At 41.5% G+C, this 15,028-nt stretch overlaps 2 protein-coding genes and 1 long non-coding RNA gene across 5 annotated transcripts; 1 reads left to right on the top strand and 2 right to left on the bottom strand.

The window, feature by feature from the left end:
• Window positions 1-6,915: 6,915 nt before the first annotated feature.
• LOC145444731 (uncharacterized) lies at window positions 6,916-9,740 on the bottom strand. Its single transcript, XM_080322740.1, has 4 exons — window positions 9,386-9,740; window positions 8,189-8,336; window positions 7,661-7,773; window positions 6,916-7,320 (listed from the first exon to the last, which is right to left on the bottom strand). The coding sequence occupies exons 1-4, from the start codon at window positions 9,635-9,637 to the stop codon at window positions 6,955-6,957; spliced, it is 879 nt and encodes a 292-aa protein (XP_080178866.1). The 5' UTR covers window positions 9,638-9,740; the 3' UTR covers window positions 6,916-6,954.
• Window positions 9,741-10,113: 373 nt separating this feature from the next.
• On the top strand, window positions 10,114-10,968 carry LOC145444735 (uncharacterized). The gene is made up of 2 exons (XR_013916780.1): window positions 10,114-10,332; window positions 10,753-10,968. It is a non-coding gene; the product is annotated as an uncharacterized LOC145444735 (long non-coding RNA).
• On the bottom strand, window positions 10,910-12,355 carry LOC145444734 (uncharacterized). 3 transcript variants are annotated; one of them, XM_080322744.1, is made up of 5 exons: window positions 12,066-12,355; window positions 11,931-12,003; window positions 11,451-11,623; window positions 11,219-11,360; window positions 10,910-11,158 (listed from the first exon to the last, which is right to left on the bottom strand). In XM_080322744.1, exons 1-3 carry the CDS (start codon window positions 12,260-12,262, stop codon window positions 11,573-11,575), a joined length of 321 nt encoding a protein of 106 aa, XP_080178870.1. In that variant the 5' UTR covers window positions 12,263-12,355; the 3' UTR covers window positions 10,910-11,158; window positions 11,219-11,360; window positions 11,451-11,572. The 3 variants fall into 3 exon arrangements, with proteins under 3 accessions (XP_080178870.1, XP_080178869.1, XP_080178868.1); XM_080322743.1 differs by having other exon boundaries at window positions 12,066-12,344; XM_080322742.1 differs by having other exon boundaries at window positions 11,931-12,338.
• Between the last annotated feature and the right edge of the window lie 2,673 nt (window positions 12,356-15,028).

Genomic DNA, 15,028 nt, shown 5'->3' with positions numbered 1-15,028 from the left:
GGGGGGGCCGAGCTCAAAGGGGGCCCCAAATTATTTCGTGAATTAGCATAAATAATAAAGTATTTTTTGAAAATTTATGCCAATCTTTCAATTTTTTTCGCGCTGCGCGCGAATTCAAGACGCCATTTATCTTTAGTATTCGGTATTAGGCCATTACCGCGCTACGACCCACCAAGACCTATAATCAAGTTTTAGGCAATATAACATGCGACTCCAAGAAGTGTACCAGAACGATCGGTAGCGAGAAAACCTTGGCCGAAAAGGTCTATGCCCTTATGCTGACCGAAGACTGCGTTCTATATATAAAATACACACAGGTTTAATTGTACATAGGCGCCTAAATGACTGACGCCGAATGTTCCTGTCTTTGCAATCTGAACCTCACAAGACAAATACCATCCCGCTGGGAAAAAATTTATGCCAGTGAAGAAATACCAATTTGAAATCGTGTGCGTCTCTTAGTTTAGAAGCCTATACGTTTGGGCGATTCTATATGTTTTGATATAGCAGACTGGAAGTTACGAAATAACATCATGTAACGAAGTCATATCAACGGGTCCGCCCGCCAGAAGATGTTTAATTAATATTTGCGGGCCATCCCGTTTTCAAGACACTTCACTCAGCTCTACCGGTAAATCTAATTACGTGAGTAGAGAGGAAAATAAATTGATAGCATAATATATATGCAATCGCGGATCTGATTGACCGATTTTATCATAAATTATCGAAAAATTTCGCGCTTCGTGCTGGCTCACAATATAGTACAGATGATTTCGTGACAAACGCGAACAACGTGATGGGGGGTCGTTTTATCACCCTATGGGAGCCCAAGACCCACGTTTTTGGGGGCCTGACGAGGTGCTGTTTCGTTCCTGCCAACGGGTATACGCTTGAAGATGTTTAATTATTAATGGAGTGGTCCTGCCTTTTCAAACACACCTCACTCAGCTCTACTGGCAAATCTGATTACGTGAGCAGAGAGAAGATAAAAATTGATAACAATATAGGCAATTCTCGATCATATGGACCGATTCAATCAGCATGAACTGTAGAAATTTTTCCGCGCTTCGAGCGCATAGGCGACAAGATCTTATTCACTAAACAAACTCCCAATGAACATGAAAAATAGCGGTAAATAGTGTATCGCCGGAGGGGGGTCTGGGGGGCGAAGCCCCCCAGAAGTTAGGTCTATAACCCTATGGGGGGCCCAAGACCAAAGTTTTGGGGGGGGGCCTGACGAAGTGCTGTTACGGCCCTGTGTATTGGGATTTGTCTTCGAAAAGTTGCTCATGTCCCGCCTATCTTCATACCTCGCCAAAAGGTTTATAATTGCCCCTCACCAATTTGGCTGCCGCAACAAACATCAAACCTCGCATGCCCTCCTAGCAGTGGCTGAGCACTGAGAACCTGAGCAGTTACGATATCCCGGAGACGCGAAATGCGGCGTGTAGTATTTTTCTTGATCTAAAAAATGCGTTATGACTATAGTGACTACGTAGATCACAATATTCTCCTTTCAATATACTTCGATCCTATTCATTGAGTACGACACTGGTCGCTGATGATACTCACCTCCTCTCTTACTCATCATCTACGGCCTAATTGGGTGTCATGGCCAATGACCAAATGCACAAAGTGCACGAGAGACAGCCCACAATAATCTTTGCGTGTAAATTATACAACAACAGTCAACTCAAATTTTAAAATAAATCATGTGACACTTTAGACTGGACATCATGTTATCTGTTTCTACATTGGTCAGAGGGAAGCCTGGCATTGCATGCGATCAACTATAGTGCGCTGTACTCTGGTATGTGCCTTGATACTGTAACTCTGAGTGGGTGTTCCAGATGTACATTTGTGAGGCGTGTTCTGTGTTTCTTTTTGATGAAGTTTATGTCCGACAAGGCTGATGCACAACGATAAATTGAAACAAACACGTTTGCAATCTTCATATTTGCTGCGCAGTGCGCATAGGCTACACCACTGTGCTTTTCCGTGTCTAACAAGGCCCCAAAAGTTTGCTGCAGCCTGGCGGTCTTTGAGGTGCTGGAGGTCAGTTTGCAGCAGTGTTACAATTCCAATCTACTGTTCAGCTTCCAGACAAGACAGATTTCATTATACAGGACAGCAGCAACGATTACAGAAAGTTAGAAACATATAGTACTAAACTGCGTTGAGTGTTAGAGAAACAAGCTGTGTCAAAAGATGCAATATACGTAATGGGCATACAGATATTGAAAATGTGTAGCCTACTTCACGGCTATCTGCTACCGAATAGTGATGTTGTTTACTACTTTGGCATTGTCCTGGACGTCGAGCTACCACAACGGACCCCCCGCCATTTCAAGAAGACCGTGGATGGCATTCCATCATGTCGCCTGTGTATGCAGAGCGCCGTATCCCACGTCTTCGATATGTTGTGATTCTATTAGGCTACATGTTGGTATATTACTAATTGTAATTGAGGATACTTTACATCATCATTTTAAGTGTTTATATATATGTAATATGTATGTATTGTCATTTGTAAGTTACACGTTAGTGTGATTTATATTTATATTTAAAAGTTCACTGGTAATAATCTGACTGTGGAGTGGAGTTATTGGAGTTTTTCGTTGATAATCCTCGGATTATCCACCTATCAAGGATAATCCGAGGAATATCAACGAAAAACTCCAATAACTCCGCTTCTACTAGTTGGAATTGAGTCAAATTTGTTTTGCATCGTCTCTGAAGTCAGCTCAACAATTTCATGGGGTTGACAGAAAATTTAAAAAAAATTTTTTTAATTTCCTGTTTAAATTAAAAATTTTAATTGGATCTGCGGAGTCCTATACTTGTTAGAATTGAAACAAATTTGGTGTGCAGCGTTTTTTAGGGTAACCTGACAATTTAATGATTGACCGACTGGAATCCAGAACAAAAAGTTATTTTTGAACAGCCCTAATGCTGGTACGCGATATATTTTTAGAACAGGCACGCGGGCTACTTATCTGGTCCTCGCGGGCTACCTGGGACCCACAGGCACCGCGTTGGTGACCCTTGATCTAAAAGAGGTGTGCACAGTGTATTTGGAAAAAGGATAACATAAAAGAAAGCGACGAAAATGAATGCGGCATGTGTCGCTAGGCGAGGCCGATAAGTGAGATTGTGGTCCGGTAATCTTGCGGGATGCCTATAAGTGAAACACTTGCGTGCCTATTCTGACAATTAACGGGTATTCCGACAATGATTGAAGTCTAGAGACGTGCGAAGGGACATTGAAAAGTAACAGTACTTCGATATGAACGTTAGAGCAGAATAAAACAAGGCAAAGATCGTAATGAGACTCGCATCCACCTTTCCGATTCCACGAAATTTCGCGCAACCGTACATGATTGTAACTCAATGACTTTTGACATATCCGGAATGAGCAATATTAAAGGCTTGGACCTTCGACAATATTACCTCATTGAAATAGCGTGGTATGACGCTAAAAGTCTTAGCAGAGCAGTGGAGTAAGAATATTTGGAAGTCTTGTCGATATATTTATATTTCACAGCTCTTCTTTATTAACACAGTGTAATATTAGATATATTCGGGTGTTTTGTAAAGGCGTCATTCTTCTTTTTTTCCAACCAAATTATGCGGTGTATCAAAGACAATAGACACTTCAATTCTGTACCAATCAGCCCCAGCAGAGCAGTCATATTATGCTGGTGTGCTAACGTAATGCGACGGGTCTTCCCCAGGATGTTTAATTACAAATCGAAAATGATTAATAATCTGACCATTAATTGAAGAATAAGGCCTTATTGTGACCTCCGACAACAAAAGTATTTTATTAGCCGGGGAATGTGAAACTCATCGCGTTTGCTAGGAACATAGTGACAGCGCAGTGATACGAGATGAAGCAAAAATTAATCTGCCGCACCGATTGTGACCTTGCCGTCCGACAATTACAGTCAATCGACGTCGTTCATGAATAGTAAAGTTGCGAGTTATGACGGTCAATAACTGCGTTTCCATGCACGGCCGACGGGCCCGTTTTCGAGAGACTCGGCCGACGAACGAGATAATTTCTGTTCGGCCATGCTTCCGCTGTGTCTTCGATCAGCTGATCGCTATTTGCTACTTACAATTCACTTTTCGTATCTGACACTCCGGACAGATCTTGGACGCATTGAGAAACTAGGAATTTAATTATGATTGTAACGGAAGTTAGTAGTACCGGTACTGCTGCGAATTACCCCTAGGCTACCGAAATCTTCTTCGCGATCTGCTCACATACGCTGCTACCTGCTACCACAATTCGAGGGTTTGTGTTCTGTTTCAAAGTACGGTTTGACAACAAACTAGGTGAACTTATTCACATTCCCCTGCGGTAAGCAAGTCATCAACAAGACACTCGGAGTCCATGTCTGAATCACGACGACGAAACAGTAGTACCGGTAGACTACTAGACAGCAAGTTACTAGTCTGTGCTCGAAATTATCGGACCACGATATCCCATATCCATATCGCCCACATACTAAAATATGCCACCTAATTTTTATCTTTTTTCAATCTTATTTTATCTTCCGTTAGTTTTAAGCAAGTGGTTCATCATGACCATTTCACATGTTGGATTTAGGCCTACGTGTTCCAGGTCAAAGCGGGTTGTTTGATTGAATGGCCGCTACAAGTCGTCTCGGCTCGTTTCTACCGAGTCATTTATCGCAATCTTGTGATTATTATGAAATTATTACTGAGTAAGTAAGCCAAAAACATCATCGCGAACGTTTCGCCCACCTAGTTCGGCCAACTCACGGTCGGATTACGCCTGGTCATGGAAACACGGCCGACATGTGCAACGCATGTGACATGGCCTTTCGGCCGTCCGGCGGCCGTGCATGGAAACGAAGTAATAGTGTCGGGCAGAGCAAATATTTTTTTTTACCGAAACAGGTAGATAGTTTTTTTATTCGTCACACCAAGAAAGAATTAAGATACATAAAAAAGGTCAATATAGACTACTACGAATACGAATATTTTCGGTCCCGCATACCAGATTCATGAATCGTTTTTGAGGTGGTTAGGCTCATTAAAACATCTTCTTTTTGTAATACATGTTACTGCAAAACGACCAGCCCCAAACGCATTATTTCGGTACGCTTGAAACGTAGAGCAGGATGTAGCGCGCAGGGACGCGATTGCCTTTCTGTAGTAGTTGTGATATGTTTTCCATGTAGCTTTAATTGTGGATGTAGTATAACTTTCTTAAGAAGCCTGCGTCTGAAGAGTTCTAAAGTCGTCAACTGAATCAAATAACCTTTATGCTTTGTGCATTTGAAATCTGATTGTAAAAAGGGTTTCTGTCTCCGCAATCATGAACGTAACCGCATTTCACACTGATTTCGATATAATTGTCATTACAGGTACTGTAACCGGTTGCGAGTTACTATATAGAATCATTGCATTGATTGTGAGTCTGCTGACGCGAAATATGCGGACGACGCCCGGCCGTGACTTTTCGAAACAGCACTGCAACCGTTATCTCATTGGGCTCTACGTGGTATTAATCGTCATATGCATAGCTATCGCTGTGTGGGTGTTCAGCGTATAAAGATTTATCCACTCAGTCTCAGCACCAGAAGAAGAGTCGAGGGTAAAAATCCCATGTGAAGATTGCTGAGGACTATGCCTTGCCTTCAAACACAATACGGAACGGATATCGACTTCTTGAATTCGAACCATTACAGACACCGCGTGTTAGTATATATATAGATAGATAGTATTTTATTCGTCACATCAATAAACGAGAATAAAATTGCAGTGTAGACTACGGGACGATGCGGGGCTGTGAGGCCGTCAGAGTCAGTCGCCGCCCGCTAGAGTATTTAGTGTAGACTATAGTAAATTACGTCCACATATTTATAAAATCACACACTTACACAATTTTTTTAAGTAGGCCTTTGTTTAAAACATGCTGTTTTAAACAATCGTTTGTTTTAAATGCAACCCTACCTATATACTCCTTTCCATTTTTCCATATGGCAAAAACCAAGTATAGGTTAAATAAACAGCATAATATATGATATAACTGTTATTGTGATTAACCTAATGATTAGATATGTGGTCTCGACGCTCCGAGTGGATCCTCGGTCACTCAATATAAAAATAACGTGCGCGAAGGAGATGTAATTAGGTATATGCTGTTTTAGTTTAAAGAACTTATTAAGAATACATACTGAACCTTTACAGGCCATCGAGGTACAATTGCGAGTATGAAGTTACTGATATTGCGAGAAATTACGTAAACCAAGAGAAAGTGTGCCATTTCATGTATACTAGGGTTACCATATTTTGGAATCTGGAAAGGAGGACACTTTTTCAAAATTTTCAGACTTACAATACTGGAGTAAAATCCGGAAAAATGGTAAATTTTTCCCGACTTTGTGCTAGGTTTACTAAAAAAAGGCCTGTTTAGCGTCATTTATGCCCATTTTCACTCGAATCTATCCATTATCTTACCTCTAAAAGTTGTAAAGGAGGACGAATTGCCAAAATGGAGGACATTTAGGCGTCCTCGGAGGACATTTTCAAAAAGCCGAAAAAGGAGGACAAATCCTCCTAAAGGAGGACGTATGGTAACCCTAATTTATACACTGTGTTAAAATTGTTCACCTGATTGCCACGTCTGAAGTTTTATCGCGTTGTATTGGTTTCCCTTATGATCTTTAGATAAGAGGAAGTGTAATTTCGATTACCTAATGACTAGATGTGTGCTCTCGACGCTCCGACTAGTTCACTAGAGATACTCCGTCACGTGATGGACGGAACTTGCGCGAAGGCGATGTGAGAACTTTTTAAAAATACATTGAACCTTATTACAATAATAATTTTACCTAGCGATAATACTGTACTTCGTAACCATCGTGGTTAATGCGAATACCCAATTACTATAAATTTATTCATGCAACTATGGAAGCTTCAACAACGAGCAATATCTCTGAACAAGCTATAATTACATTCTTCACGAAATATTATTCCAACAAACGGAAGCATTCGCAACGCACTTTTCGCTTGATCGTAGATAGTTTCTGCAATTTTGACTGGGCCGTATTTAACTGTGCAATACGTGATCAGACCCGAGACAACAGTTAACTTGATAAAAGACCTCGTCATTTCCTTCTGCAACTGTTTGAAAATTGGATTGTCATCTATTTCATTCACAATGTTGCCACGCACGTTCTTCCTGGGAAACGGTTCGTCGGGAACTGGTACCCCCAGAAACTTACAAAGCGGATCCCATCCTTGCGAGCATTGGTACACGAGGAGTTTGTCTTTAGGAGCAGTCTGAAAGTGAGTAATTGCTATGAGTGTAACAGTCGCGTGAATCGAAATGACAAGAAGGAGATGAGCTAGGAGGAATCAACATTTCATTCAGATTCCATCAGAGGTGGTCATGGTCATAGTAAACATGTATTTATACTTTTTAGGGGGGCTCCAGAAGGCTTTGTCTACTGTGGATATGTTTTCAGACTATTTCCACAGCGGTTTTAGAACGACAATACATGTTTTGTTTAGGCAGCAATAATGCAGACCACACCGACCAAGTTTAAAATATTCTGGGAATGGTGGATGGTAGTATAACTGTTTAGAAGACCTACAATCTGAAATATGTAGAGGATCTTACCGACATAACATAAGCATTGTGAGACCGGTAGCACTTCTTTGCTAGTTGCTCGTTTAGAGTCGTGGATTTTAACGACCAGGGATTTCGATATGGACCACCGAACATCACGCGTGCTGGAAAAGTAATCAATGTTGGTGGGAAACTCGTCGTATAGTGTAAAAGGCCACTGGATTCGAATTACCGTGTGCCAAAATGGTTGCAGGCTGCTGTTTGGGTGGGTAAGGCATGCAACACCGAGAAAGTGGTGGTCTGATGGGGTATTCACTATAGCGAGTAAATTGATAATGTGGAAGTTGATTCAGATACTCCAGATTCAGATTACCCGTGGTTAGTTTTTATTCGCTAGCATAATGGTAATGAACATAAAGACGTAGCACGTAAATCCTAAAATAGATTTTGGAGGCGTAAGTGTTCAGTTGACTCGCTTCCCCAATCCTCATTGTTCAATTTACATAGGTAAGAGATTACCCTCTTTTGCAAGGTGGGTAAGAATTTATGCAATGTGTGAATTGTTTACCCGGTACTCACTCATTGGGTCCACAATCCGAGTACCGGCCCTGCCGGCAGTTGGACTTAGTATCTCCATCATCCTTGGCAGGAATTTATCTGATGCTTTCATCTGATTCATCACACTTTTCCACCACACATCTTCGTCGTCTCTCAATGTGAGGATGATCTGCGCGTAACAAATTGCTTAGAACGGCTACTGAATTGTCATCAATTGATTTAACGAGACTGCTATATGATCATGATCAAATTGAAGGAGATATAGTATAGCCTATCTCATAACGTTTCCAATTAACAGCCGTTGTATAAAATTCTAAAGCTCACCAGTTAGAATCATAAATTTTCGGAATCAATGCGACAGTATCTTCTTTTTTGTTGTTTAAGATCAGTTTTAATAATATTTTCATTCGCTAGGCCTATAAGATTACCCTATCTGTTTATCACGCAGCCAGAAATTGCTCGCTATATCCAGCATGTCCTCAACCACGCAGTAATGTGTTTTCGAATCTATCTTTACAGTAGTTATCTATGATAGGAATGACAAAAACTCTTTCGGGATCCGAGTCACAATCGAAAGCCGTTTTGAGCGCTCCCGCTACATGTGTAGAACCATAGGGTCCTATGTGGTGTGGGTGGACACAGCGAGATTGAATGGCTCACTGCATTTGGGTTACGTCATACTTTCCATTTCACCAAAGGCAACTTTACGGCCATCTTTGACCGGCTTGCCGAGCGCCAAAGTCGATAAAACGAGTATCAATGGAAAGCTGATGCTGTACTGATTACGAAAATATAAATTATATTCCGCTCATGGTACTGGAACCCCCCAAAACCAGCCTCAAATTTTGCACTGTGATCGAGTTTGGCATTGTGATGCAAGAACTCGGTTAGGCAAAACGAGAGTGAAGCTAAGAAGAAAGAACCAGAAATCATTGTTGCGTCAAAATAACAAACTCGATCACAATGCAAAATTCGAGGCTGGTTTTGAGAGGGTTCCAGGACCATGAGCAGAATAAAATGTATATATTCTTAATCAGTACAGCAGCAGCTTTCCATTGATAGCCGTTTTATCGATTTTAGCGCTCGGCAAGTCGGTCAACAATCAGAACCATAATGCCGTAAGCTGTTTTAGTAATTTCTACAGCCATTCTCTCCCTAATAGCCCACTTTCAGCACCCTCTTTGGGATACTCGGTATTATAGCATCATGGAAAATAACCTTTGCATCGGGAAACGCTTTGTGAATCTCATCCCATAAAAAGCATGCGGGCATATCAGTCACGGCATCAACCGTTTCGTACATTCTGCGGAAGTCCTCTGTGGTCCACCCCTCTTCGACTATTTTGATATACTCGTCTTGGAGATAAACCACGTTTTCTAACGCATCATACACATTGAAGCCCAATCGCGTCAACGCCGCGGCCATGGACTTGGTGCCAGTCTTTGGGTATCCCGCTACGATAACCTTCATTTCGCCCTTTTACTTGCATGCGTACCCGTACGTGCCTACGATAGAACTGGTGTGAAACATCGCTAGGCTAGATAATGAATGCATACTCGTATGAGCAAACATTTTGCGCTTGTTTGCTCACTCTAAGGTAAGTAGGCTACACCTAGTCCATCTTTAGATTGCTTATATAGCTTTCATAGCGATAGTGTCGAATGCTCTGCTCGTTTAGATCTAGATACCAACAATGTCGCACTACGAATAACTGTTTTCATTCTCAATGGTAGTACGCAAATATGAGCTATGAATTATTGATGTGGCTTTGAAAAACAGATTTGAACATTAAGCCAAATTTTGATAGGACTTTTGCGTAGCTGGATTTGGATTTGAAAATAGACTTAAAGGTCAACTGCATCTTCATGACAACTTTGCGGAATCATGTTCAGAATTTTTTTTCATAACGAAATTACCGACTTTCCCTGTTTCAACTCGATCGGAAATTGCCGTAATTTTGACTGAAAGTTCCAATATTGGCATGTTTACAGAAAAAGCACAATGTGCATTGTGACGTCAAGTGAGTGACACATATTATCAACACCGGTCACAGCGGCTGTTTGTGTTCTCGCAGGTTTTATTCTAGTCAGTTATGCCCGAGGTTTCCATTGTAACGGATTTGCCAAGTGATATTGAGACTGAGTCCGAGTACTCGGATGTCGAATGTAAGTATCATTTTTGCACGTACTTACAAAATTACCGTTTAAATGCCGGATTGGTTCAGGTGGGTCATGATCAGCCTAGCTTGCTCAGCGCAAGCCACTCGTCGAGACTACATGAAATACAGTTGTATATATAGTGTGTAGTGTAATAGCTCGTTTCAGTCATGTATCTTGTCTATCTTGATAAGTTTTTGCTGTAAGGAGGTTCCGAGAGTTACTGACAGAATTAAAGTGTATCACAGAATTGCCAGGATGTAATTCAGTGTGTCTGGACGTTGACGTATTGCAGATGTCCTACTATGGATATCAACAGGAATATGGCCGCAGAATAATAACATCGAGTTCAATGCATGAATAGGATGAGTCTCTGATTCGGTCGCCAAATACTTTTCTCGCACTAATACACTTGTTTTCACTTTTCAGGAAGTTGAAACATACTGCCTACAGAAATTGTGTTCGCTTGGTATGGGGATTCTGTGGCAAAAAGCAGCGGAAAATCCTGCCTGCATGCGTTGTTACTGCTGTCCGAACAAAATTTACGTCAAATTCTTATAAAGGATTCCAGTACAGTAACGCCACATTGTGAATGTACAGTTGTATTCCAAATAATAAACGCATATATCTCATCGACCAAAATAACTACTGTGTCAGGCAGAAAAGCATATCGAGTTTTATGTCGGTCAGGCAATAGCTTCCTCTCTGCTAATTTTGATTATGCTGTTAGTCAGAGGAGGTGGAACGGTCTCAGCACAATCGCTTAACTCAACATCAGTTTCTGGTCCAGTTCTGATGAGTGCTTGAACTTCTTCGACAAGCTCATTGCAGTAATCTAGAACAGGCATAACAATATGACGAAATCTTATGATGCAGTCAGATCGACGGCAGTTACCAAATGTTGAATTTTCAAGTATCTTGTGGACCGTACATTCCCCATTTTTGTACTTCGGGTATTTGACCGCGGTGCTCTTTCTTTCGGCATTTTCCGAGTTTTCGAGCAATTTTCATTGAAATGCAGGATTGCCAACTGCATCCTACATAAATGCATAATTGATGAGGCTAGTAATCATACCAAAATCTGATATAGGTTGTTTTGAATAGCCGAGACACTGCAAGGTACCTACCTGGCTTTTTGACTGAAATATGGTTGTAGTGATATAACTTTGGCAGAAATGATTGAGGAGGGCATTGAATGATTCACTTCCAGCAGTGCTTCCATTCGCCGATAGATGGCGTATGTCATTTTTCATTCGCGTGGAGTAGAGAACATCGCAAATCCTTTCATATGCCAATGAATCTGAAAATGGATTGTCATAATGGTAAACAACAGAATCAAAGATGCTATTTATTGTAACTTAAATTTAGGCCTATATGTATCATGCATATATGCTGAATGGAGCAGTTTGTTTCTTTTTGATACAGTCAAGTAGGCTATTTCATCTTTAAAGGATGTAACGGCATCTACACTACCCGTAAATCAAAATCTGGAGTATGAGCACTGAGCAGTTTGTGCAGTCTTGCTTGATTCTCAGTGTGCTACCTAAACCAGACTCTTGCACGTCCGACTCTGATTGACACATTGGACAATGTTGAAAAATGCTCACCAGCTTATTTCTGTCCACAATCACAAACTGGGTCTTCTTGCTATTCTCCAGACATTCCTCTGAATCTGAATGCCTGCAAATCAATATCTTGGTGAAGACTTGGTACAAATATGATTACACTGTTCAAGTACTCACTCTGACTCGCCATCTAACTCTGTTGGGTGGAAGCTATCATCAGTTGACAGGGATTGGATATCACTTTCACAGTCTTCATAATCCTCTCCAGCAATAGGGTTTGGACAGCGATGAAAAGACACTTTGGGTACCGAATATCGCGTATTCGAGCAACCATACCCGACACCAGATGTACCTCCGTGCCTCATCTTCTTCATACCTTCCACGTTCACAATCAAATCCAGTATCAAAATCAATCCCAACACTAATAACTATCTGTTTACCATACTGAGCTATACCAGGACTTTAGCCGTGTCAATCACATGACGTCATTTCATAGCTGAATGACTTCATATCCGTTTTTTAGCTTTTCGATTTATAATTTAAATTACTTGAAAACTGTTATGTAATTTCAATTTTTATTATTTTATTCATATTCCTAACCACATAACGTACGATATAAGGCAAAGTCATTTTTAAGATGCAGTTGACCTTTAACATCCATATCGTTTAAAATCAACTTGTTCAATGTTCAATATCCAATCAGAAACTTAGTGCTGCGCTTATCCCTTATCTCTCGAGCAGGTATTCTGTTGACTTCACATTGCTTGGTCGGCTATGATGCTTGATGATGATAATGTGCGAAATACTCTAAAGGCGTACACACGACACCACGATACCCGTGGTTTGCAATGGTGCTTTGTGGGTCCTGTACTGACTTTGTAGATATCAAGGTATCGACATTTTGCGTCGAAGATGTAAATCGATTGAGCACACATGCAGCATTTAATTAATACTTTCAGACGAATAACGTTTCATTTAAGCATCTAATCAATGTGATTAATGTTCATGCTTCTGGCCCGCGACTATCGAGTTCGTTCCACACCTCCCCTGACTGCATTCATGCATGTACTGTACTGTACATAGCTCTGTTTATATTTGGTTAGCTCGGTCACCTCGGTGAGAGAGAGATATGATATTCTTTCTCGCCTGCACCATCGAGATGCTTTGGCGACGGAGTTGCGATACGGCCCCATGAGGTCATCTAGTCTGCGCCCCCGTTTTTTTTCTCCTCCATGCTATCCGTGATTGCTGAGCGCCTAGCAGGATAGCTGCGGATACCATTTTTCGAGTCTTTGGTATGACCCGGCCGGGGATCGAACCCACGACCTACCGCTCGAGAAGCCGGACGCACAACCATTACACTATCTCGCTCGGTGTGGTGGATATTGCACTATAGAATCCGATCGTTTAAATTAACCTGAAACTTAATTCATTGTTTCGAATGTGGCAACCCGGGGTTTCTAGAATGTTCTGTATTTGCCGTTTAGAAATTACGTTGCACGTGGTATGGTTGGAGACTGTGTTGACTTGGTTGAGTGGAGAGTTGGCTGAGTGCGTGGCTGAAGCTGGACGTGAGTGAGTATGTCTCTGTGTTTGGTAGCGTGAAGTATGAGTAGTCGGGAACAGCAGCATGGAGTAGTTGTAGTATTAGGCAGCTAGGTTTTGAAGTAGCAGGTAGTTAGCATTGTATTTGTAGGCTTGAGGTGGATGTATCCTGTCGGCATCTATGTTCAGATAGATTGACTGGGGCATGGAAAGATCACGGACGATGCTGCGCTAGCATCTGGGGAGTGATATTGTCCCGTAGTTAGTCCCTCGCCTGTGGATGGCAAGGCTGCTGCTGGTGTAGGTTTAGGCCTAGCTGTTGGAATACGGTTTGGGTGAACTTGTGTGCTGTGTGTAGGCCTATGTCTCGTATTGTTAGGTCGAATGTTCCGTTATCAATTTGTATGTACTGTATATGAGTCTAGTGTGAAACGCCGTTTTGAGTACTGTGTCGTGGAATATAATCTTGTTATGACCGTATGGACTGCGTGTACTGTGTTAGGCGTTTCGTGTAGCGAGCGCGCAGCAGGCGGCGATCGCAGAGAGACGAGGTCCAGAGCCCAGGAACACACCGGCTTCCCTGTTAGGTATGTGACGCCGTATCAGGGTCGCTACACGAATTTATCCTGTTTCAATCGTCTTTTGCGACAGGATAAGTATCAGATAGCTCTTTCTCATTTTCTCCCCACGCACTTAATACGGTACCACGCGACAGGATTTTTTTCCGCGAAGAATTTGTACATTTATTGTTGCAACCATAGCAGTTTTAATGACGAGCAAAAGCTCCTTAGCTTGGCTACTTCACAACGCATCACTAGTCTGTTATGCCTGAATGATTTCCGCGCCTTTTTTGTAAAAGCTATGATATCGATGTCATCACTTCAGCTGTCCTCGACTTCGTGTTTTCCTGGACTCTTGCGTGCGTGTTGTAGTAACCTCTGTAAGATGTTAACTTGGTGTAACTTCATCATCATTGGTTTATCAGCTTATAACTTCATGAAAATTGCCAGTAAATAATGTTTTGGCTTGCTTGGATTGCTTATTACGATGGCGATTTTTTTGACATGTCAAAATTTGTCAGAATTTTGTCAAAATTGTAGCGTTAGGTCAAACTTTGTCAAAATTATTTACAAAGTCAAAATTTTGTTGACCTCTGCATTTCGTTTGTATCGTAGATTTTGCACTGTCGGTGAACTTATCATTTGATATTTTACAGCTTGTAGCCTACTCTATGGGCCTACCGTTGTAAACGGCCCATCATCATCTGCTCATTGTGAAACATGTACGGTCAAATGAAACAAATAGGTTGACATGGTTCATTGTCAACGTACCGCAATATCCTTACTGAAGCAAGACTGCTTGGGCATTGCAAGGTTCTTATATCAAGAAGCGCAAGCTGAAAAATTGTGATGCAGACAACATTGTCAGAATGAAGCAACACGGTGTGTCACCAGCAGTGTACGCACAACTTCAGTGTTGTCACTTTGTCAGCCAACAACTGCTGCTGTTGACCGTTCTTTCTCCATTCTTGGCAAGCTACTTTGTATTGGAAAGACACTTTCCACCTGGGAATGTAGGAAAGTATCTTTCGTTGT

The sequence above is a fragment of the Botryllus schlosseri genome, chromosome 8 (assembly GCF_051294905.1).
Source record: "Botryllus schlosseri isolate E-star chromosome 8, Bs_hap1, whole genome shotgun sequence".
In the NCBI taxonomy this organism is placed as follows: Eukaryota; Metazoa; Chordata; class Ascidiacea; order Stolidobranchia; family Styelidae; genus Botryllus; species Botryllus schlosseri.
Note: the sequence above shows the minus strand (reverse complement) of the source record. Positions and strands in the feature narration are given on the sequence as shown.

Bases quoted from the DNA above. Each gene is read 5' to 3' on its own strand.
- LOC145444731 (XM_080322740.1), bottom strand. From the start codon at position 9,637: ATGAAGGTTATCGTAGCGGGATACCCAAAGACTGGCACCAAGTCCATG. The intron at 8,337-9,385 runs GTTATTTTCCAT...TGTTACGCGCAG, and splicing joins AAGCGTTTCCCGATGCAAAG to ATCATCCTCACATTGAGAGA. The intron at 7,321-7,660 runs GTAAGATCCTCT...ACTCACTTTCAG, and splicing joins ACAATGCTTATGTTATGTCG to ACTGCTCCTAAAGACAAACT.
- LOC145444734 (XM_080322743.1), bottom strand. From the start codon at position 11,569: ATGACATACGCCATCTATCGGCGAATGGAAGCACTGCTGGAAGTGAAT. The intron at 11,361-11,450 runs GTAGGTACCTTG...GCATTTATGTAG, and splicing joins TATTTCAGTCAAAAAGCCAG to GATGCAGTTGGCAATCCTGC. The intron at 11,159-11,218 runs GTAACTGCCGTC...TGCCTGTTCTAG, and splicing joins ACTTGAAAATTCAACATTTG to ATTACTGCAATGAGCTTGTC.